Source organism: Cariama cristata, unplaced genomic scaffold (assembly GCF_000690535.1).
Source record: "Cariama cristata isolate BGI_N322 unplaced genomic scaffold, ASM69053v1 scaffold16568, whole genome shotgun sequence".
Classification (NCBI taxonomy): Eukaryota; Metazoa; Chordata; class Aves; order Cariamiformes; family Cariamidae; genus Cariama; species Cariama cristata.
In genome coordinates, this window is record NW_009630817.1 from 22,074 (window position 1) to 47,352 (window position 25,279).

General features: G+C 36.0%; 1 protein-coding gene across 1 annotated transcript in view; it reads right to left on the bottom strand.

Annotated features, from left to right (window-relative positions):
* Positions 1 to 8,063: 8,063 nt before the first annotated feature.
* The window catches only part of LOC104165945 (serine/threonine-protein kinase 3), a gene marked incomplete at both ends in the record, with an annotated part of 25,239 nt that continues 8,023 nt past the window's right edge, over positions 8,064 to 25,279 (bottom strand). Inside the window, 2 exons of the mRNA XM_009705723.1 lie at positions 8,064 to 8,239; positions 18,325 to 18,517. Coding sequence (XP_009704025.1) covers positions 8,064 to 8,239; positions 18,325 to 18,517 — 369 coding nt within the window. The remainder of the gene's footprint in view (positions 8,240 to 18,324; positions 18,518 to 25,279) is intronic.

The following is a 25,279-nucleotide window of genomic DNA, read 5'->3' on the forward strand; positions in this document are numbered from 1 at the left end:
TCTGCTGAAACCCTGAAGTAGAACACGCATCCCTTGGTCTCAGCACTCAGTCTGGGGATCGGACATTGCACACAAAGGTGTGGTACGCTGTCTTAACATTAACAGTGATTCATGCAACATGGAAACTATTTGGATTAAATATCTTCTTGCCCCTCTCCCTTTTTTTTTTTTGTACAGAATAGAGACCTGAAACTGAACTGGTTTGACGGACAAAAAAGGATCGTCTAAAACTTGTCCAGCCACAATTATTTATTCCAAGCATTTCAAAGCTCTTTCTAGGCTATACACATTACTTAGCTATTACACAACGATCTCAAAGAGGTATATTAGTACAGACAACCGGTTACTAAGGTAACAATATGTTACTTTAAACCAGCAGCACTGCCCCAGCTCATCAGCTTCACTCATTTCTTTCCTTTGTTCTCCTTAAACTATGCACAAATTACAGACTTGCTGTATAACCAAATACATACACTAGAGCTACACTTCAGTCTCTCCGTTCGAGCTAATGAGAAAAAAAAAAAAAAAAAGGGTTAGATGATGCAAGCATTTAAACTCTTTGGAGAGAAGTAGTTTCATTCTTTATACTAAAAATTTGAAAGTTGGCGGAAAATTAAGTTTTAAAGTGTCTTCTCACTAGAAACTACTTTGTAATTAAAAAACACATCGCACATTGAAACTATTTGAAGTGATAAAATAAGACAGCAGGGATACTTTAAACTTTTGGGAGAGAAAATATGGTTAAGTTTTATTGAATGAACCTTGGCTGAAATTTTCCAGAGGCAGACTCATGTTTGGAAATAATAGCTGACTGCTAATTGCGAAAATTGTCAAGGTTACCCAAGGTCTAGCTCCTCCAAAATACTGACAGTCCTAATAAACAAATTAAGTATGTCACTATTTTTGAGAACTTGAGCTTGTAAGACCTATGTGTTCTCAACGTCTTTTATGATTACAAACATCAGCCATCAGCAGTAGCTTAAAAAGCCATAGGAAATAAAGCCATCGGAAACGTTTACAGGGGGAAGTCACCTACAAAAATCCTCTGCTCCAAGTGAGATCAGCTCCACCAAAACTATTCCTGACGTGTTTATCTAACCAGGTCTTTAACACTCACAATAATGGCAACTTCTGCAACCCTCTGAGGCAATCTGCTGTCATACATTGTTATCCTATCAGACATACTTCTTACTACCTAACTTCAAATAAATTGCTGCAATTCAAGCCTGAGTTCTTCTCTTATCTTCAGAGTACACGTCAATGATCAGTAAAAATCTTTAATTCCATTTTTCACATGTAAGAACACAAAAAGCTTTTTGGCCCAGAAGGGTGTTTTCTGTGCTCTTTTAGAATACAAAATTTGTATAAACTTTGTCAGACAGCACGACTCACCTTCCAAAACTGCAGAAGTACAGCACTGGCACTTTGGCATGAATGACTCAGTGATCAGAGTAACAGCTCTAAAACAATCCTACAATTTACGATAAACAGAAAGGACTGACTCTGTTTACAGCCTAAACAATTTAGTTATATATAAGACCAAATTATTAGGCTTCATTTTAAATTATTTACTTCTGTACTAATAGGGGAAGGGACATATTCAAAGAGAAAGGATCCTATACTCTATACTTGTTTGAGAGACACTGTGCTCAGGTAGTGTATTCCCCCACTCTCTGCAAGAAAAATAATTCTCCTTTTGTGGTCAGAATATACAAACAGGATTTAGTTAAACGAGTCCTTATTTGACTTGCAGAGTTTAAAAAAAAAAAAAAAAAAAAGTGCAGTATGTCGGTCCGTTCTCTTTGTCAAATGGGAAAAAAAACCCCAACAAATACTACATTTTTAGTTTCCGTGTCAGGTTGGCACACGCTCCCCTACTGCCTGCCTGAAGAGCTGCATGATAAGCCTAACAAACCACAGCCATGACCTGCAAACCATCTATAGTGGACTCCTAATATGAATATCTCTCCCATTGATTTACGCCCACACTTTCCATCTTTTTAAACAGCCACTCAACACACAAGAAGCTTCTGTAACAGCCGTCTATTATTATAAGAGGTACAGAAAACCTCCGCTGCTGAGGTTCACACTGTCCTCACAAAATGAGCTAGACAAAGCATATTATATTCATTATATTCATTTTACAGTCTCTCCTCTGCTAGCTATGTCTGAACTGCAACGAATGAAATTCTGCAAGCAGACTGTCGACACCAATAATATTTCTGTTTATCTCATATGTATACAGCCCATGCAAACCCAGAAATCTAAGTTTCATATTTGCTTAATTAAGAAAATGTTCTTCCTGTCAGCATCTGGAAATGTTTCATGATATTCAAACAACTGATTAAAAACAAAGCAAGTATGAATATATATTGCAAAACAATTGAATATATGTTAATACTTCGTTTAAAATTTTCAAATTACTTAGAGGACAATCTGAAATACGTTCATTCCCATTAATTAGAAAGAGGACTGTACCAAACTAACTCATCTGCTGCTTAAATAAAATCAGAGTAAACCCAGTCAAGGTCTTCGACAAAGAAGTATTTCCAAAGAAACTAACTCAGCCTAGCTTTACTACTGAAGTTTTAATTAAATTCTATAAGGTCTTCAGTCATTTCATGGTATTTACTTTTTTACCGAATCAATTGTCACATTATACATTTATAAATGTTAACTAAAGTGCTCGGTATCTGCAATACTATTATTTCACAATTATTATATGCTAAGGTATTTGTTCAGTTTGAAACCTGGGGAAACATTCTGCCTAGGGTAACAGATGGCTTTTTAAATTTTTGTTGCTATTCCAGAATCTTTAAGTCACCCAAAATGCATCTACTTAAACATGATACTGCAGTTACTGCAAAACATGATCTACGTGTTCACTGTTTAATATTTAACAATCTGGATACCATTCCTGTTTGGAAATAATTCTACTAAAGACAGAAATCATTACCCTAGCATTGCTATAATAAATAGATTTGCCTTTTTACATTTCATCATCTCATAACAAAAAGTAAATGACTCATTGAAAATGAAATAATATATTCAATCAGTGCAAATGAAGTTTAGCAATTCATTCTGAGTAATGTTAATTCACAGGTTATCATCAATTAGATATCACTTCACTGCAGTTCATGTAAAGCCTTTGTTAACATCGTGTCCCACACTAACACACATAACTAAGAGGCAGAAAGATTTACAGAGCAATTTTACAACTTAATGAGAAGTAAAATGTCATGTTACAGTAAAAATCTAAGCAGCAGGGTATTTAACAACATGTACACGTAGCACATCAATCTAGCAAGGTGAGATTTACCTGGTTTTCCCCACATGATAAAAATTTCTAGCACTTCTTGCTTATTAAAAGTTCACCTTTTTTGGTGAAAGCTATCTTCTATAGTGCCCATAAAAGTGTGATAAATGCTACATAAAACATCACAAAAATCTTCAACTGTGAAAGACAAAAAGAAAGTTGAGCAAGGTGCTTCAAAAGCACCTTGCAGTTATACTGCTCATTTAATACACAGCTCTCTCCAGCATGTACATGTCTTAAAGCAAACATTTCCCATGGAAAGAACAAAACTATCATAATAGCAACATGGTCATACAAATACAAAATATCTATAAAAAACAACTGTTCTCTAGGTGGTCAAACCAAACACATCATTTGCTCTAATTCGACACTCTGATCCAAACTGCTGACCGCTGTGCTGAGACTAAAAGTCAGCCCATTAAACAGTTAAGCCTCATTATGAAAAGCTGCTTATGCCAAGTATCATTAACATTTCTATGAATTTCATACCCATACACTATACAGCCTTACTGCATCTTTACTTATTCAAAGACATTATGCTGCTTTTCCTCACAATGAGTAGTATCTTGTTGATTAGACTAACTGACATCAAGGTTTGCTGTGAATAAAATATCACTCAACCCCAAGTAAAACTGACAGAATTAGGGTTAAAAATATTCCTTTAATTCTGACATCTGCTGCATGCCTCTTAAAAATAATGAAAATGTGTAAAAGAATTGCTTATAGTCTGACAGCATTCACTGAAAACAAAAATGCATAATGATCCTTGAGTGTGAAATATATATTAAAAGTTTAATATGCAAGCTGAAGTTTGAATAAACACTAGTTTGGTTTTTGTAAGATTTATATCCAATTGGAGTTTCAACACTTCCATTTCAAAGGCTGAAGTGAAAAAACCAACAAATATTTACAAGTACTTCCCTAAGCAGGGAGTACTTGTCTTTTATTTCCCTAAGACTCACTGATATAAAAGACCCATACTTTTAGTTTTCAGAATTTATCATGAGAGGACAAAAATAAGACAACAAAATAGCTGAAAACAAAGATCAAAAAAAGCAATGCTATACAAATTCCTAGTAACAGAAAGGACAACGTTCAAAAATGTCTGGGGTTGGCTTTGGTTTTTTTCAAAAGCAAGAAGAAATGTAGTATAAAAACCCCAAACACCTCTTTTGCATGAAAAACAGCATCTTAGTCCTGACGCATACATAACAGGGTAAATTTAGAATAACGTAATATTCAAGGTGACTATACAGCACTAGAATTAAGTCTAGTTAAAACTTATTTGCAATATGTTACAATGTAAAACTTGGAAGGTCTGCAGTGGTAATTTCTTCTCATCACTTCATGGAACATTACATCAATAACAAGCATAGACTGATCACAGAACTGAAGGCCTGCAGGACCAACAGTCAGAGATGAACCTTACATTCCCATACGGCATGAGTGAAAAAGAAATAAGATCAGCTTTTGAATTTCAAAACAGATGTACTTCAACTGTGAAAAACAAAGTATAAATATGTACTTACAGAAGAAAAAAACACTGCTAAAATTGCTTTTTTTAAAGCTGAGGTTAATGACCAAAGCATCTTATTTTCTTTGAGAAGTCTTCTATTTTCATTGACAGGGACGTTTTAAAAAATTTACATCAGGGCAGAAAACTATCCCACATAAAAACTTTCAAACCAGATCTAGCACTAAGTTAATTTTGAATTATTTTATACATTGATTTATCCATCATAAAAGTTTCCTGTATCATTTAGTTACATTACTTAAAAACATCACCAAGTGTGTAAGACTAACTGCTGTATCTGCATTACAAGTATTTGTACATTTAAACAAAAAAATAACTATGTATCATTTTATCAAACTGTAAAATACACTAGGAATAGGATAAAATATCACTGCAACCTAAAGCAAATACACCATTTGGCCACAAGAATTATCTCCCAATTCTGCAGGTCTCAACTTATATACAGAAACAAACAAACTGACTAGTTGCAAGGATTTATAAGGATTGTTTTTTCTTCGTTTTGCCTTTTCCCTCCCACCTCAATGGCATTTCTGGTCTCTAGTTTATGCTGTTAACAGATACATACACTAATAAACTTCTAAGTCTTTCCATCCGATACACTTGAATATCTCTTCTTAGCATGGCACTGTCATTCTGCCCTGGCCCACAAGAAAAGTGCTAACCGGCTGCCTGCACTGGCATGCTATATACGGCCTCACAAGTGGATCTGGGTAAGTAAGAATAATGGTATCATTCAGCAAACGAGTTTGGTGGCCTCCAACTCGCAGAGCGTCCCTGCTTTTCCACACAGAAAGCTGAACTATTATTAGAATATATTGAGTTAGATTTTGATCATTTATATTTTAGTTCTAGTGTATCAATCCCTTCTTTAAATAAAATTATGACTGTCAGCATTTACTGTTAGGATCCCTTTCTAGATCCCATCAGAGGCCAATTCCAAACAAAATAGAATGGAATTACTTAGTACAAAAAGTTTCCATTATTTATCCCTTTCATGAATCATTTAAAGACTTTGTGTCAGCAACCAAAAACATTCATGTTGATCTCACAAAGCATAGACAATATATTATGCATGCTGCCCACTGATTTATCCTTTCAGAAGTCTCTTGCAGGTCACTTACCAATACTGCCACTCACTGTCTAAAATATAAATGGAAGTGCTTCTGGAATATATAAATAAATAATAATTGCCTACGGTTCAAACCAGCAGGCTGTTAGAACCAATACCCTGTGTGACATCAGCCAGTACCAGATGCTTTAGAGAAATGCATTCCTGAGTGGACTGCTCTGAAGCAGTACATCCATTATTGAAGAGTCTTCCTAAACTCTTTCTTAGGCTGGCTTATCTATGGAAGTATTTGGCTTTCCTTATGCTTAAAACAAAATTACACACATGCTCAGCCCCCCTCTAACTACTACATATTTGCCCATGCAAATAGCCATTCCCTTTTTTTTAAATCCCGTGTGGTCTTCAATCAGAATAATTTTGTAGCAATAAGCCTTACAATACTGCCTTTTTAGGAAGTCAAGGACAAACTGCACATCATGTAACTTCCATGAGACACTGGAACAGGTTGCCAGACAAGTTGTGGATGCCCCATCATTGGAAGTGTTCAAGGTCAGGTGAGAGTCAGGGCTTTGAGCAACTAGTGAAAGATGTCCCTGCCCACAGCAGGGAAGCTGGACTAGATGACCTCTAAAGGTGCTTTCCCATCCGAACCATTTTATCATTCTAGGATTGTGAAGTCTTTGACTTGCCAGTCTAAGATCCCTAGGACAGTTTGCCGACAACACAGCAAGCAGTTAAGTTTCTGAAGATTAGAACTCCTCAGGTTTGGTTCTAGAACAAGCTCCTATTTCAAGAAGGCAAATTCATATGTACAAGCAATGTCAACAAGTTCCATAGGATTATCCATGTGCAAATTATTCATGAATAAGCACTCGGAGAATCAAGATCTTACCATTTACAAGAAGAATCATATTTACTCGTATTTCTTAACAAGTAATGGAAAACATAGGATGAATTTTAAATTGTTCTAAGGACAATTTTATTGCCACTATAATAACCCCACTTAAATAAAAGCCAGTTATTTTCCAATGAATAGTGCAAATAGTTGTTTCATTAGTCAATTATCAGGATGATGACTATTGCATTTTATGGTCAAAAAAAAAAAAAAAAAGCCTGAAACAACCCCACCCAAATCCAACTTAAAACTCTCCGGCAGCAACAGCTTGTACTGTGCTATTTAACTGGCTCTACTCCAGTAGCTTAAATTCAAGACTCAGCTTTATGTAGAAATGCAGTAAGTGAAAGCCGGGGGAAAAAAAAATCCCACACCTACAGCTGTCACCTAAAATTAAACACAACATTTTTCTCCAAATCCCAAGTGTACTTTCAAAAAGGTGTCATGTGATCACATTTAGCTACTGCACTGCAGTTAAGAATATGTTTAATCTACAACAGATAAACTAAATTCTTTCATTCAAACATGTTAAAAAATAACAAAGGTGAAAACCAGGTATAATTATCTACAAGTCTCTAAGCAGTAATTATTTATTTCACTTTAAGAGCAACCTATAACTTAGGAACACTTTTTTCTGCTCCTGTTATAGTTTTCAACATAGGCAAAAAGAAATAAACTACACATATTTTGGAGTAGGAAAAACCCTACCCTAAACCAGACAAACTAGTGTTAGATAGAATAATTCTATGTAGACAGAGGTGCACTATTGGAACAGTACCAGCAAGCTGGCTTGTGCAAAACAGTAGGTGATCTTAACCATCTCCTAGGAGATTGATTAAATGGCTCCAATCCAATTTAAAATGCTTATCGTTTTACTGAGATACTCAGCAAACATGACAACAATATTCCATGCCTGTAGCAATTTTTTTTTTCTTTGAAACAGAACTGGGTCAAATTTTAAAGTTGTTACAACATATAAAGGTATAAAGAAAGAAAAATACTTTAAAAGTAACTACAAAGAAGTATATTCATAACTTCACATACCTCTCCTCATGAAAAAGGTCCTGCGTTAAGCAAAAGTACTTTTTTCAACAACCAGGACAAGGCATTAAGATTTGGTAACTGGATGGTATTCTTCAAAGTTTACTTACTTTACTTGCATTAACATAGTTATAGAAAGGGATTAACTATTTTCGGCACATGTAAAATAAACAGCATGCAAGAAAGTAAACAATAAAAATGTACTTACGAAATCAAAGTCTCCATCTTGAGGGACTTTCCAGTTATCAGGGAAAACGTTTTTGGATATGTGGTAAGGTTCATGCATGTTCTGATTACAGTTTTCAGGGCTTTTATTCTTGGAATCTTGTTTATCAAAGTAGTCCATGAAAGAAGGTCTTTGAACTTGTGGTGAAGTAGCATTTCCTTAGTTGAAAGAAAAAAGGAAAAAAGTTAAATCTATTCAAAGATTAAAAAGATTTACCACATTATAAAATAAACTCCATTTATTAATTTTGTTGGATTTTACAGAAACTAATAAAGTCATCTGTATGTGGTGCAAGCCTCCACTTGTCCCCTGAGGATCTCTGGCATAAAAGCTCATAGCCGAAGAATGATATTTTTGTAGCAAGATACAACGTGGAGAAATGTTCAAGACATTTCAGAGTTGTACACACAAATAATATTAGAAGTTACTTCATGCAGTATCTATTTGTTGCTATAGAGACTGAATAACACAAGGTGCTAAGCATCCCTCTGGGTGCCGAATGCCCCTAACTTCAAGGTCTGGTCCACAGGCACTTGTAGGAAAGCAACAGAGTTCCATCAGTTTCACCAAAGGTGTGATTTAAAAATTACTTAGAAAAAGAACTTGCAAAAAACAACTGCACAAACTGTGTCGAGACACTGCTTAATTAAATTCATTGCCAATGAGGATTCTCAGCAAATTATGGGATCATACACTGCAGATAGCTGTAAAGTACCCTATCTCCATGGTGTGGAAATCCTGGGGGATTTTTGTCATCATCTACGCAGCTGAAAAAGCTTTACGAAGCAGATCAAGATCAGTGTGAACTCTGTCATCCTTTTCATGAAACTGAGTGTTTAAAAAAAAAAAAATCCACAATCCTAAATGACTGAAATTTGTTTTAATTTGTGGGATTCCAAAGCAAATTCATTACTAAATAGAACAATAAATAAAACATAAGAAATGCTTTAGTAGTGCTACATAACTGTCACCTCAGAGACTATATTCTGCACAGTACTGACTCATGAAACATGTACTTACTTGCAGTGTAGCACATTCTACATACAGAAATATGAAATACATTTCCACAACTAAAATATGAAATAGGATGAGAGATAAAAATAACTAAGCTGAGAGAAAAAAACAAACAAACAAAAAGCCAAAACCAACCCACAGGTAGAATTATACTTTTTAATAGTAAGCATAATAAAATAGTTAATTAATAATTAATAAAATAATGAAATAACTTTATTTGAACTACTTGCTTTAACAAGTGAAAAGGTAAACCACTGAAAGTATCTTTTGAGCTTGTGTTTAACATGATCACTACAACTTGCTGATCTTACCTAGCTTTACATTTGTTTTTATTAATTCATTAAGTGGATTTTTTTACCATTCCCTCTGTCTAAAGACTTTTTAATTCCTCCTAATTTTGCATTCTAATTTTGCTGCGTGATTAATAGCAGCCTATTTTTTTCATTAATGCTTATTTTTGTACTGACATCTTTTATAGCATGATGATTTACTTGTTCTTTTCTGTCTGCTTTTTCTACATTATTCTGTTCTAGTAAGATTTGTTCTGGCTTTTTTAATGTGATTTTCTACTGTCTTGCTCTAGGCTTTACTGCACTTGACTCTAGTTGCTTCTATTCAACCCCACGTCGATTCCTCCATTCAGTCTGCCATGTTTCCATACACACCTTCTCCTCCTCACATTTTTGTAGCTGATTTTTGTCTCAGTTGTTGCCATGTTCTTTTCTAATATTCTTTTGTAATCCCAGACCACAGTTATCTCTACTCACCATCTTTTAATTAATGACAACCACGACCATAACAAAAAACTTTCTGTGAACTAAACTCCAGGTTGAATTTAACACACCACATAGCAGATACCTCTTCTCCAGAGTCTCCCAAGTTTGCCCCCTGAACTCAAGACCATCTGAATGAGGTTTCTGGATCTCTTGAGTCTGGGACTGAGGAAGGGATGATAAATAAACAGTAGGGATGCCAAATAACTACAGAAATAAGCACTGAAGGGCAAAAATGGAAGAAAATGGAAGAAACTTTAGCAAAGCATAAATTCAGAAAACAGATCCAAGGGAAGGTAGCAGTATGAAGGAGGTGAAATTAAAAACAGAAATACAACGCATTTTCTTAACACAAACTTTTTATTACTTGCTGATCGCCGCCCAAAACCCCTGAAACTATCTGTACCAAAAAGATAGGACACCACACTGCTGCCTTTTCACAATTTTTTTTTCTTCTGCTGAGATGGTTGTCCTTTATGTCTCAAGGATGAGACATAAACAAGAAGATCACCAGTGCCTCTGTTAGAAACTAAGTATCAAAAACTTGGCCCATTACAGGTAAAATAGTCTCTCTCCTCTCATGGAACAGAAAATACTAAAGATTTTCCAAAAACTGCTCTGAAGTTTTAGAGCTATTTATAAATATCTTGCTTATATATGTAACTGAAGACTGCCTACATACATAAAACCAACCAAGCCCTCCAAATTCCTTGCTATCAAATGCATATTAAGGAAAGTGGGTCAACAGGACTGAAAATGAGCAAAGCACATTTATTTTACACTTTTGAGGACTTGTTCTATTTGTTTTGGTAAATAAGAATTCAGAACTCACTTCTGATTACAATTTAGTATATAGTTAGTTAACCCATTTAAAAGAACAAGACCTGTTTACCTTCACTGCAAAAATATAAAAACTCACACAGAAAACCAGAAATATTATGCCTGCAAAATCAGGCACTACAAGGTTTGTTTGTTTTTCCCCAATGTAAAAAAAAAACAAACCTTAAAATTTCTTTTTAAGGTTTTATTTTATTTTTACAAACAATTAAGTTTAAAGAGACTCTTTTTTAGATCTCTAGTTCACCTAACACAAACAAGTTTAGTTAATATTTCATGGAAAACGGGATAGGTTGACACCTACTAGTTTAAAGGCCCTGTGAAGGCTCCTACCTCTTTTTTATTGACTTTGTAAAATACTCAGGTTCTTTACACCAGAGTAAACTGATGCAGGTTGCACGTTTTTTGCAAAACGTAAGGTTATTTGAAGATCGTTCTGGTCTGAAAGTACTTTTTCAACTTTCACAAACAACAGAGTTAACATTATCTTGTCAACTGTCTTTCAAGAACGAAGAAATTTAAAAGTACAATATGTAAAGATTCCTTTAAGGACAATTAATTCACTCAACTATCAATTAAGGTATTTTTTACACAAGCTATACATGTGCCACAAAAAATCTGCAGCACAAGTAGTATCACTCAACATTTGCACTGAAAACCTATTGTGCAATAGATTGATCCATTCTACGAGAATTTGGATTTTCCAGTTCTTCTCATTTTACTTTGCTCTTCAACAAGAGATGATCATGTTTAAAAACGTTTGCCACAGTTTCAACATTTAAGAAAATCAGTCTCTTTTATCATCTTTATACTTGCCCACTGTAGGACTTCAAGATGGCTTTGCAAAGAAAGCCACAATAAAAACAGCAGACTGAGAAACTGCTGCCAAGCCATGGAATGCAGAGCACCACGGGCACTGAAAATATACGTTCTACTTCAGCAAAACCCCCGATAGGAATACAGCCAATAAAGATGTCCCCAAATAGTTGTGTAAAAGAATTTTTACAAAAAGTATGCTGGATAAAATGAATGTGGCAATGGCATAACACAACATCAACTCTATTACACTGTTTCAAGAACATATCATAAATAATTCTAAACACACATTTCCAAATAAGAAGGAATGCACATTCCATTCTAATGCATGTTTTGATCAAACTCAATTGATGTCATCTATAAAGAGAAATGCTTTCATAATGATGTATTTCCATCAGAAAAGTATTATATCAATACTAAATTGATTTTAAATCCGTTAAAAAAGTTCTGCTGTTAGTTGTTAAGTTTTTATACTCTATGTTGGGCTGACTCACATACACATTACCCCATGCTGGTCTGACTAACACAGGGCCAGCTTGTTGGCCAAAAACATTCTTGTCTTACTTTGTCAGGTGGAACCCATCTCTCCACAGCAGCCTCTGAACCTCAAAGAGGGCCCCATGGTCATAGAAGTCAAACTTCTGTCAACACACTAGAGGCACAACCAAGTGTTGACCCATAGGATCTATCCATTCCTCCAAGGCTTTCCTTTCACCATCAAGATCAAGAATATCCTCACACCCTAGAGTTACTCTTGAGGTCACTCTCAAGGTCTTCTCTGGCAGTATCATTGGCACGTGCCCACGTGGATGGGCAGCAGGAGACAATAGTCTAAGCACTGGACAAGACCTGGCAGTCTTTCAATGTTGTGAGGCGGGGCCCTGGACAAGAAATAGATAGCAAGTAAGGTCAGCAGATAAAGGTATTGATCTACAGAAGGGAGTCTCCCACTACAACTTCCTTGGAGGGGGCAGGGGGTAGTGGTGGTGTTTTGTTTGTTTGTTTGGGGTTTTGGGGGGGGGTTTGGTTTGTTTGGTTTTTGGGTTATTTTTGTTCATTTTGTTTTTTGGCCTTTTTTGGTTTTGTTTGGTTTTGTTTGTTGTTTTTTCAATTTCTTATGGGAAGTCTCTAAGTCTTTCTCTCGCTCCATTACTAACAGGGCACTGGACCTCTTCTGCAGCTGCAGGTCTACAGAGGAAAGCTTTCCTCCTTTTGCCAAAAGCCACAAGTTTCCACAGTCTTCCCCATCCTGGGGATCTCCATCTGCCACTTGATTGAGGAACACTTCCAGCTGCTGCCTCTTCAGTGAAGTCAGGGGACCAGGCTCTCCTGTCTGCAGTGCGCCTGAGAAGATCCTGTCAGTATCTTTATTCCCTCAAAATATATTGCTTTGTCACTATTAGAGTGAGAAGCTGTATTGCAATCAGCTTTTAGCCTTCTTTGGACTATGATCTCTACTACAAAGGCCACAACAGTTTACACAGTGGCATATACTACTTAGGCTTTATAGTTCATACACTCCTACCACTACTTTCTCACCACACAAAGTGGCCTACCACACAGTAGCAGTAATTCTCCTGGGAAATGCGTGACAGGAGCTTTGAGTACGATAAGGTTGAAGAGAGCCTAGAATTTTGACCTCAACCTCCAGGCAAGCACACTTAATAGTGAACTACCATGTACAAAGTTGCCACAGCCACCTCCTTCAGCAACATCTTGAGCAGAGACTGTGACTGTATTTTATGAGTCAGTGAGTTCTACTGCTAATACATGCCTACTAGACAACCGCCTCAGAGAATCAGAGGTCAACCTAACTAGTTTCTGAATCACAAAGAAGCATCAGCAGAAACTAGATCACCAGTTCCTTAGGCCAGAGCAGCTGGGAGCCTACCAAAGAATGTATCTAAGAAATGTTTGACAATAGAGCTGTGTAACAAAGTGGTTACTGAGTCTGCAGTGTTCACATCACAGTGACTTATACACTCAGGTCTTCGTTCAAATTCAGGCCTCATTCAGTCTTCTGTTTGTTGGTTTTATAATACACCTATTTATCAGAAATAATTGCAACTGGCATTTAAATGGAAAATTCACATATTTTTCAACCAGCTGAAGCCTTCACAGACTTTTTGAAGGACTATGAACTCAAGTTTAAAGAATTTTTAACGGGGAAAGCAGTTTCCTGCACAAAACATTGATTTGCTTCCTGAGAACGAGACTTGTAAAACTGGTTTAATAACTTTTGTTCTATTTTTCCACCTTCTGGAGAAAAGGAAAAAATATTCAATGACACTACTATTAGAAACCCATTAGTCCATTCCAGCTGAGTTATACTTTATTTCTGCTTCCAGCAAAACAAAGAAAACCCATGTTAAGCTAGCATTTTGCAACAGCTCTTGAAGCAGAATTGACAACGTGCTGTTTTTCTTTGGAAAAAAATTCCCATTTGTAAAAGGTACTACTACTAGTGACAAAAATGAACAACTTTATTACCGATCACAGGAGAGAGCTCGAGGATTGGATGGGATAAAATAAATAAATAAAATCAACTCATGAATTCTCCTTTTAAAATGTAAGTTCTACAGTGTGGTGCATGTTCCACTGTAATCAACAATCCCATAATACAATTAACACAAGAAAGTTCAGTTTGGAAACACCTATCATCTCCTTCTATATATACAGCAGTAAGGCACTACCACACCTGCATATGGCATCAAGCAAACTGTCTTAACATGGGCACAGTAAACATGCTTGAACAAAACTACATCCATGAAATATCAATGTCCAGTCTACAGCACCACTGAAACCAGCCCATAATTAAGCTTCCTTGCTGAATTCCTATAGGACCTGGGTCATAGGTTGTTATAAAACACATACCAATAGCTTTTGTTTTTCAGTTGAAAAACCAGCTGTGGGACTTACGCCTTTCTAAGAGTTACAAAGCATCACTCCAGAGGTACCTGAGCATCCAGTTCCTATCACAGACTGACTTACAGTATGGCACAATCTCTGACACTGGATGCACTGAAATCACTAACAAATAATAAATAAATAAAACCAATTCATGAATGCTCCTTTCAAAATGTAGGTTCTACAGTGTGGCGTGTGTCCTACTGTAACCAAGGATCACATAATACAGTAACATAAGAAACTTCAGCAAGTAAGTGCTGGAACCAAACCTATCGCTTGCCAGTTGAATGATGAAACCATCACTTGCCGTCAGGCCATCTCCAGTTTGCTGGCTTTCCTTCACTGATGTTACAGGTCTCAAGGCACCCACCTACGGGGGAGGAGGGAGGGGAAGGAAGCCTGATGTCCCAAAGATTATTGTGTTTGATATATGTTTGATAAGAAGGAAGAATGTGTTTAAGAATTACACTGACTAAACCTAAAACATTTCATGTCTTATAGGGCAAAAAGTAATAAAACGAAAACCTGACCACTTTTCTACATTCTACCTGCCAAACACCATTTCATTAGTTCACTATCCTCTTCTTTTAATATATTCATTACCAACCATGAACCATCTAGAAGCTTCACTGAAGTCTGAAGAAACAGTTAGAAACCCAGAATAAGTCCAGATGGCAAGAAGAGGCAACTTGTTTGCCAGCCCAAAGCAGATGGCAAATATAAAAAGGGGGGGGGGGGGGGGGGGAAGTAGGGGGAGTGTTAATGAAAAGGAAAAAGGAAAACAATCAGAACTGTTCTTGGTGCACCAGAAAGTCCTACACTAAGCCTTGCCAAAAAGCCACAAAGGGGATGCTGGGAAGCTGATCTCTGAACTGAGATATGAAAAAGCTTCTACATGAAAATAAGTACGATCCAGGCAGTTGAACAAAAGTAGTACTACCTTCCACCAATCTCATTCTTCTTCCACTCCACATTAAACCTCCTAAAGTTAAGCTTTATCCTCCCACCTCTCTGTATCCTGGATTTTCTTCCTTCCTTCCAGGTACATGCTGCACAGTCTCTGGTCAGACCATGTGGAGGCAAACTAAGCAAGAAGGCATAAATATTGTTTATTGCTAGGCTTTGTATTGTACGTTGGGGTAGGATGACAGGCTTCTTTTTGTTCCAAATCCCAATTTTATCTGGGCACAATTCCCTGTTTGTGAAAAAAATATGGTTTTAGTTATTTTCTGTCATGGCTCCCAGAGGCCTCTAAGCATGGGCACTTATAAATAAAAACTTATTTATATGTTTCTTATTTTGTTCTTGAGCACAGAAACAAAAGGCAGAAGGAAACAAAATGTGAAACTCAACACAAGAGTAATTAAAAAACAAAGTTTGTCATAAATATTTTGTGTCTCTAGGAAGGAAATTAAATCCCCCTTCCCAAGTTCACTAGGTTTATTTCTCCAAGCTTCTTGCTTGCAATGTTATATTATTCAGAAGCATCAAAGAGCACTTTTAAGCTACCTGTTCTGGTTTATTATAATCAAGTCATACAAATATCTAGAAAGTGCCCACCTTGCCTATAAAGGTACCTTGGAAAAAGCAATCAATCTCAAAAACCTTGTGTCTTTGTCAAGTACAAAGAAGCACAAAGTCTATGTCCGCCTCTCAGGGAGAGGAAGGATTTGTACATCCCTCCTTGGTGACGTTTATTTAGGATACTTGCTATTGCTCCTGTTTCAGTCAACAGCATATGAATCACAGAACCAGAGGAAGACCAGCTACAGCGGATAGGATTTATATGTATTTTCAGCTGAGAGATGTGGAGGTCCCATTCTTGAATTATTTCTGGTTTTAATCAATGGGTGTCTAAAGCAAAATACAAGAAAGTTCAGCAAGTAAGTGCTGGAACCAAACCTGTTGCCTGCCAGCTGAATGATGAAACCATCACTTGCCATCAGGCTACCCCTCAGTTTGCTTGCTTTCCTTTGCTGGATTTGCAGGTCTCAAGCGAGTCACCTATGAGGGCAGGGAAGGGAAGGAAACCTGCTGTCCCAAACATTATATATTCTTGTTTGACAAGAAGGAAGAATGGGTTTAAGAATTACACTGACTAAATGCCAACATGTAGAAAGGTAATTCCCTTTCTAACTACAGATTGTTACCTGAATTAATTGAAAATTGAAAGTAACAAAACATTTTAAAAACGTCTCCAGCAACATAGCAGACAAACAGGACACAGATAAGAGATTGCAGTGCAAACCTAATGACACTTGGTTGATCTGTCTGGCATACTAACAGGTATTTCCTCTCAGCACATATAAAAACTACATGTATAGTGTTGTGTGATTTGGTATATTACTTATATAGAACTTGCTTACTAAGCCTGAAGTGATTTGACAGGCTGCACAGAAACTGCACTAAACCTTACTTCATAATACTTCCACCCTAATTACTTTATTATCCTTTACTCCAAATTTGCTTGTAGTATCTTTCCCTTTTTTTTGCATCACTCATCTTTTCCTTAACTTGTTGAAACTGATGAATTTGAGATCACTTGTACTAACCCTCCATTAGCCTCACAGCTTAATAGGCAAATACTCTGTTTCAGCATGAAAACAAATTAAAGCACATACAGAGTGTTTTCATGAGGTAAATCATCCTACTTAAACTAATCACTAATCAACTATGTGTGCTATCTTATTGCTGAGAACACTAAAAAAAAAGAAAAAACACACAACAAAACAAACCACAAAAAAAAGCCAACAACAACAAAAAAAAAAATCAACAAAACCCTGCCTTCCTTCCAATTTGCTTCACATTAAATTGCAAAGGAAACATATTCCTGCTTTGCACTTCCAACTAATCTTGTACAAATTACAGCAGGTATATATGTGCAAACACAAATGCAACTTTATGTTTGCTATAAAGCACTCTATAAAGTTATTTATTTGGCACCAATTTCCACTCTTGAGACATTAGTTTTACATATTATCTCCTCCCCCTCCACCCCCAAATAATCCTGGAGTTAAACATTACATAGTGCCTCATGAAATCAGGCACCTACAGCCTGAGTTAGATTCATCTATTGATGCTGCTCATTCAAGCAAGTAATTCTATTAAATTCAGCGGGCCTCATTCTGCAGTAGTCTTCAGCCAAATAATGAGCACATCAATATGTAAGTATGTAAGTTAACTTAACAAATATGTATTTATGCATATTTCAGTGTAACTTACAATTTTATACTTTAAAACATTTGCAAATTTTTTTTCTCTTTGTTATGTACTCCCTCACATGCTGCTGAAGTCAATTTGGACTTTTTACTTAGGTTTCAACAATCTTTTGCTCACTGCCTTAAGTTAAGCATTACTGAATTACATTCCAACAAATGTTCAAATAATAACCCACTAAAAAAAATTAAAATCTGCTAACTGATCATGAGTTACAAAACAATTTTGCAGCAAGATGTATATTGATTGCTGAACCCATGGAGAGTCATGACAAATTCCCAGGACCACTGACACAGAAGGAGCAGCTTCTCACATAATGACATCACTTCAGTTTAGCTCCAAAGAACTGGTCCAAATGTATGTGGGACAGGAGGCATAAAGCAAGAGACAAGCAGTAGAAGGGAGAATTCACAGGCGGCTTATTTTAGAGTCCTCCAGAGAGACTTGGTAAAGCACCAAAACCAGGCTTCTGCTTTGAATCTCCCACTCTAGTCACCTCTTTCTCACAAACTACAGAAAGCACTTAGAGACATAAATACCCCTCTCCCCCTGTTTTAACCACAGAACTTGACACTTAAAAGCCTGTAATGATGTTTTGTATTGATGATACAATGTTCTCATGCAGTACAAGAAAACGTATTACATTATTAAAAGAAAAGGAAAGTAAATTAACAACATACTTTTCATGGTCCCATCTTCCTCTTCATCATCATCACTATTTATTACCATGGTCCCCAAGTCCGATTCTAACATAGTACTGTTGTGTTCGATCATTGTCTGAGCTCCTTCACTCATCGTGCTTGTGGCCCTCATGGTACCAGCGCTCTCTGAACTGGTCTTCACCATGGTGTGAGAGTCCAGCTCATCTTCATCCTATGGAGGAGTATTTGCCAGAATGCAGCAGATCATTAAAAAACCCCAAAGTTAAGAAGCAATCCTTTCTTGCTTATTCATTATTTTTCTATCTTCACATGACTGAGTTGTACTGCTAGACCTCCAGATTTAAAACTTCAAAAAAAATTACAAAATAAAAAATGTTCCATATAAACGAAGAATAAAAACTTTCTTCTTTCTCACAGATGTACAGCAGGGTGGATAGAACAGAAACATGGCCCACACACCCACTTTGCATCAGTATCCAGTTTTGAATATCTCAGACATTTTCATGACCCACTATACCTTCCTGGGTTCCAAAATCAGTACCACAATTTATAAAGTGAATTGGCTGTTTCACAATAGACTATCACAAAGGATTTGTGCTGATCACTCTTAACTCAATATCATGCCCAGCAGAGATGACAGACTCCTGTTTAATTTAGGTATTAAACAATCCTCCAAAATAGTTTTGAAAGTCTACCCCAGAAACAGAAACTCAGAAACTTGGCTTACTTCAAGTATTCAGTTCTCTTCAAAAACCTCTGTCACAAGAGTGAGCAAAGTAACTTGTCGATACTATGTAGAAAAAATATCTGTTGAGCACAGACTTAAGCACTAAGTGAGTGGGGGAGCTAATATCATTAAGAGATACAGGAGCATTTTGAATCAGTGACAATAAAGGGCCAGGAAAGTGAAACAGAGAACTAATGACAATCCAGTTAAAGAATTATAAAATTCATACTGAATACCAATATTTGAAAACATTAATAGGAAATCCCACTGCTTTCCAAAGTCTGATTTGGATTATATGCACATCACAGCATTCTGGGAATAATGGGATGGACAATACACATTTTCTATATGAGTAAAATCTACTACCCAAGGAAAAAAAAAATCAAAACATTCTGCTTGTTGATTATATAAGAAATACCACGTCACTGTGAAGTCACTCTACATCAAATTTTTTAATTTTAAATACAAACAGTACTTAATTTTTATGGTTTTATAACCATATATGCATGCATTTCCTCTGTTGTGTTAAAACTTCACTTGAGTTTATTTATAAATGAACTCTCCTGATTAGCAAAATATTCCAGCTACACAGCTTGAAAGACTATCATATAACACTTTTTTTTTTAATTTGCCCATTACAAATAACATACTTGCTGCTACTTGTAACATTAAAACAAGATTTCACCCATAACAAATTTCCCCTTTTTCCTAAATCTTTGTGTTGCTTTGTATATTTTAAATTTTTAACTATGAACAGACTCGTAAGGGTAGGGGGTGGGGGGGACGGACGCAGGGCAGGACCAGAAAAAAAGTAAACCCAAGCCCTCAAAACCCTACAAAACCAGAAAGTCTGGGACTTTCTATTTCTCAATAGAATAGAACTCTTTCCTCTCCTTTCCTTTGCTGTTAGCCCCTGACACAGCAGAGGATTTGCCTCTAGTACAGACATACGTGCGTGAGCCCACCGCAGGGCCTGAGCTCCTGCTTCTCCAAGGGCTGGGCTAAGCAGATACAGCGAGTTGTGGTTAGCAGTAATACCAGTACACCAGCTCCTGAAAACTATTCTATTATGTCTCAACTAAGAGACACAAAAATAGATCTAATTTTGATTCAGGGAGTCTGGCTAACAGCATAACACACTGAAACCAGGATACAGACCTAAATCTGTGATTGAAATTTCAAATGTCAAAAAAATCATTATTTTCCAGATTATAATTTGTAAAAATATTCAAGTTCTTCATTTGCATTCTTTCTGGGTTTTTTAGTTGCATTCTAAAACACTATATTTAGTACCCTACCCTTAAAAAAATTATGATATTCCCAAAGATACAGATAGTTTACAGCTACAGCACTAGAGGACTGTGTCACTAAATAAGAATATTTTGGTACTGCTCCTCCTGGTGGCAACTTCCATTTTCTTTACTCCCTTCCTCGCCCCTCAATGTTCTTGCTAACTCCAGTGTTTTCTACGTGTTGTATTTTTCACTTTCTGTCAAGGGCACCCAGAAAGTAAAGTCCAAAAGTGTCTTTTTGCATTGCATTTTACAAGAGCTAGAACAATTATTATTTCCAAGTGCTTCTTTCAGTATTGCAATACAATCCTAACCTGATTCACATCGTACTGCTATTTCTCCTATTAAGTGCTAAAAACGTGGCAAACATACAGGCAGGCAAATTTTTGAGTTTAAGGCACACTTACATTTGATTTACAGATTTTCTTGACTAATAGTAATATCCACTTGCAGTGCATATGGTCCTAAACGTGCTAAAACTGAAATCAGAAATGAAACAAACATTTTCCTAAAGCTTAAAAGTTTTATTTTAGAAGTCAGTGAAAAAAACTATATGAACAAGTACGAAATGGAGTCCTAAGTGACTATTTTTGCATCTTGTGCTTCATTTAAAAAAAAAGTATTTTATTTCTTCAGTCAAATCAAGTATCTGCATTTGTTCCAAAGAATAGCATTTCATTTTCCAGTCTAAGAGTGTCAAAAGCATTTATCTTACTATTTTCTCTCGACAAAGAGAACAGTTATCTTCTAGCACCTAGAAGAATTAAGGATGACAAAAGCCCACCTCGGTACTAACAGAATAGCTGTCCCAAAAAGGGAAGTTCATGACAATTTTGATCTATAGTGTTTCCCCGAGTTCAGGAATGATGTAGTGAGACACAGGAATACAACAATTTTCTAGGGCCTGTGCATGCCCTAGAAGAATAATTAATTTTGTGGGTTAATCCAGACTGCATCCAGAACAATCATTCCAGTATTTCCCGCAAATATGAGATTTAGCTAAAATGGCAGTAGACTACACTGGATCCAAAAAAGTAACTTTATAAAAGTATCCAGTGGATCCAAGTTATGTAAGTGCACATTTACATGAGAGATCAAAGTGATTCCTACATACAAATTCCGATTCATGCTTTACAGTTCGTAAATATTGATGTAGAACTTCTGATCTGTTGTTAAAAAAGGTAAACTTACTGATTAAATAAAAACAAACACAATCTCAATTTTAACCAGGAAAAAATATAAGGTATTAAAGCTGAAGTGTCATGTTCTTATACTGTTTATGAAAACAGATCCAAGAATCAAGCAACAAAAACAGCTAACTCTGGAATCAAACTGTCTGCTGTTCTCTTGCGTACAAGTAATATGCACCAAACTTGTATTTGACAGGGGCTTCTGATACATCACTGTACAGCAACAGAAAGACTGCACGAGGAAGAACTCTAGTATTTCTTGAAATACCACAGAAATGACAATAAACTACAGAAACACCGAAGAACATTATAAAGTAAAGCAAGCACAAGTAAAACATTGCAAATACACTGCAACTCTATGGGACTAACTCTTTGGATCGCCTTACTTACCAAAATAAGTTAGAAGATTAACAAAAACAACCCTTAAAGCATGAAAATGCAATTGTAGAGACTTGATTATCAGGACAGCAAATTCAAAAAGACTCCAGTGGAAACAACATGCAAGACTTCACATTACGCTTGTAATACAAAAGATCTCATCATCACACAAGAAGTTTTCTCAGAAAAGATGGCCTTGCATATCATACCTGAGTCTACATCATGATAGAAGTGAATAAGCCGAGGTGATAAAGATTAATGGATTTTTCTGTTGCATTTGTAACATTCATAGGAAAAAAAGGGAGAGAAGAATGACAAAGAAAAAGCTAAACAAGACAAGCAAATATGGCAGCTTGCCTTTAAAATCTCTTTAACTACGGTTTGTGCATGTGAAAAGAACACTAGAGGGCACCAAAGACAGCTAACTAGGCTGCAATGCATTAAAGGAAGATTTACACGCTGGCAAAATTTAGTATCCTGTAAAATAATTTCATTTACTATTAACACCTCATCATCACCTTTGAAAAATGTGGCTGTCGTCACAGCTATCTCTTTGTAAAAGCTCTATAGTAGCTACATAAACACATAGTATAGTTTGGTCAAGAACTAGGATTTTGTAAAAGTTCCTAACAAGTACAAAGCCCAACTACAGCCTGAGTATATGCTTAAATTAAGCACACATTTAAAGCTTAGACCCATCAGCAAAACAGGTAAAAACTTAACTTTCAGCACACACTCAAATCCCATCAAATTCAACACACATATGTCACGAAACAGTGTTTAAGCTTGCTTGTTTTCTACCTCCTTCTAATTGATATACCTAGTAACAGCAACTTGCTGTGCACAATTACCTCCCTATGTTTACTCTTCCTATCATCAGTTTCTGGTTCTAAATTGCCATGGATTTTAACAATATGCTCTTAAAAAAAGCTGTTTATGCCCTTGGGTAGCTATATTTCACTCAACAAAGTCATCTTTACATATTTGTAACTTCAGGACACTTAAAGGACTGCAATCAACTTAAGTAGCACACATGTCAAGTGTTCTTTGGCTTAAAGGAAAAAACACCGCGAAAACAGAAAGTTTTAATACTGTTTGTCATGCAAAGTTACATATATATATGTGAACAGATACACAGATATACCATATACATACAAACATATGAAAGATGCATGAAAGTAAATACAAAAATCTTCAGAAAAATACAGCCTGGTGTATCAGATTGAAAATATGGAATAACTAAAATGATTTGCTAGTTCCTTTAGAACAGCAATATAAAAAAAATGTAAAAATATAAATAAATAATCATAGCAATTCTTTCTTAAGGTCTCAAAAGACAGATGCCAGCTTCTCAAAACTAATATATGATTAACCAAAGAAGATTTTGTATGACTGAGTAAATAAGCCTACATGTAGGAATAATTGGTTATTGACGGTTGGCTAAGTTGTTGATAGTTGTCAACCACTAAGTGTCTAAGAAAAACAAAAATGGAATATTGAAGTAGTAATTCCTTGTTTGAATATTCTAAAATAATTAAACATTCCTCACATAAGAGAGACAATAAAATGTAAAAGAAAACACACAGGAAGAGCTGCTTGTTAGCTCATTCCTTTAAAGATCCACAGAAATAAATGTTTAGACATGTTTCCTGCGAGCTGCCAGGCAACGAGTTACGTTACATTCCCATAATACAGCTGCCCAGCCTCAGCATCCAATTCACATCACACTTCAAAAAAACGCTTGAGAGAAGAGATCAGTCATGTTTAGCAATGCCTAAACTAACATTTAAACTTTGATATTGGGATTAACCTTCTGTAGAATACACCACTTGCAATTTTTGCTTAATTAAAAAAATCTGTACAATTACCTCAGCACCTATCAAAACATGTCAGTTTGTCAGAAGGCATTCTCATCACACAAGCAGCTCTCGTACAGGCATAAAATCAATTCAGAGTGCACTATTTCTAATGAAATTTTATCTCTCTGGAAGGATACAGACATGAAGACTTTATTCAACCTGCTCATTTATTTACAGCTGTAGAATACAAAGTTTTGAACAGCAAAACATATTTACATTACAACTGACAACTTCCCATACTATAGAACGTTCAGAGAGAGTGATAAAAACAAAAAACAATCCATTTTAGGGATGTGACTCTTCCTCATTTGAAGCCAAACAACCTGAATTGATCCTGAAAATTAAGTACATAACTGTGAAATCTTTGCATCTGATTAATTCTCCAAAATGATCCACTCCTCTCCATTCTACTTCCAGTTACGTAAGTCACTTAAAACCTATATAACATACATATATGTATAACCAATACATATATGGCTTTAAGAGGCAATTAAAGCTATAAAAACTTATTCAAATGTAACTGTTAGGGTTAAATCTGGTTTCCTAACAAAAGAAACATCACAGTTAGAACATTTTACACCTTTCTTCTTCGAGGGTCCCAAAACACGTACCAGTGAATAATGAGCACAACTGCTCACGCTTTACAAAGGAAATTATAGGGGGTTTAGAACAATAAATTCAAACCCCCACAGCTTAACTGAAACTATTCTTTTTCAATAGTATATGGTCTCCATTCACTGCCCATGACAGATCTTTACCATTGATAGACCCAACTTAACATTAACATGAATATTCGCTCTTGCTTTTAGGTGTTATTAAATATGCATTTCTCCAGGTTTGAGTCTGCCTTTGCACTCCTATGTTGAGGACTTCACAGCAGTTATCATTAGGAAAAATCCACTTTTAAGGTGTTACTTTCCAAAATTTATGTGCCAGGTGGCTATTACTTTCCAACTGAACAGTGACTCCAATTGCACATACAATCTGAAAACATTTGTAGATATTAAAATATGAAGAAATATACTCATGACTTACCATCACTACCACTACACAAGGTAACATAGGGACTGCCATTATCTCCTTCTAGAACTGCTGCCATCATTGCATGTTGGCTTATCAAAACCTGTATAAACATTTGAACTCTATGTTCATGTAGTCAGGCAAACTACACACAAGCAGCCCTCTATTTCTTCAGGGTTCTGTAAAACTAGTAAGTAAGAAGGAGGAATGTGCAATGGTTATTTATCTTTATACTTCAATGCTGGACTGCTGACTTCATCCACTACCATATACCAAACTGGCACTCATACTATCTGTTTTCCCTTCCCAGAAGGGAAAGAATAAACACTCAGAAGTGTAAAAAGAATTGGTTTATTGTTTTTTCTGGAGTTCTCCAGACAAGTTCCAAGTTAAATGAAAGACATAATCTTTGAGCTTATTTTGAAATTAAGCATTATTTCAAATTGAAGTGTGGGCTTTTGGGGGATTTGTTGGGTGGGGGGGGGGGGGTGTTTTAATTGAAAAACA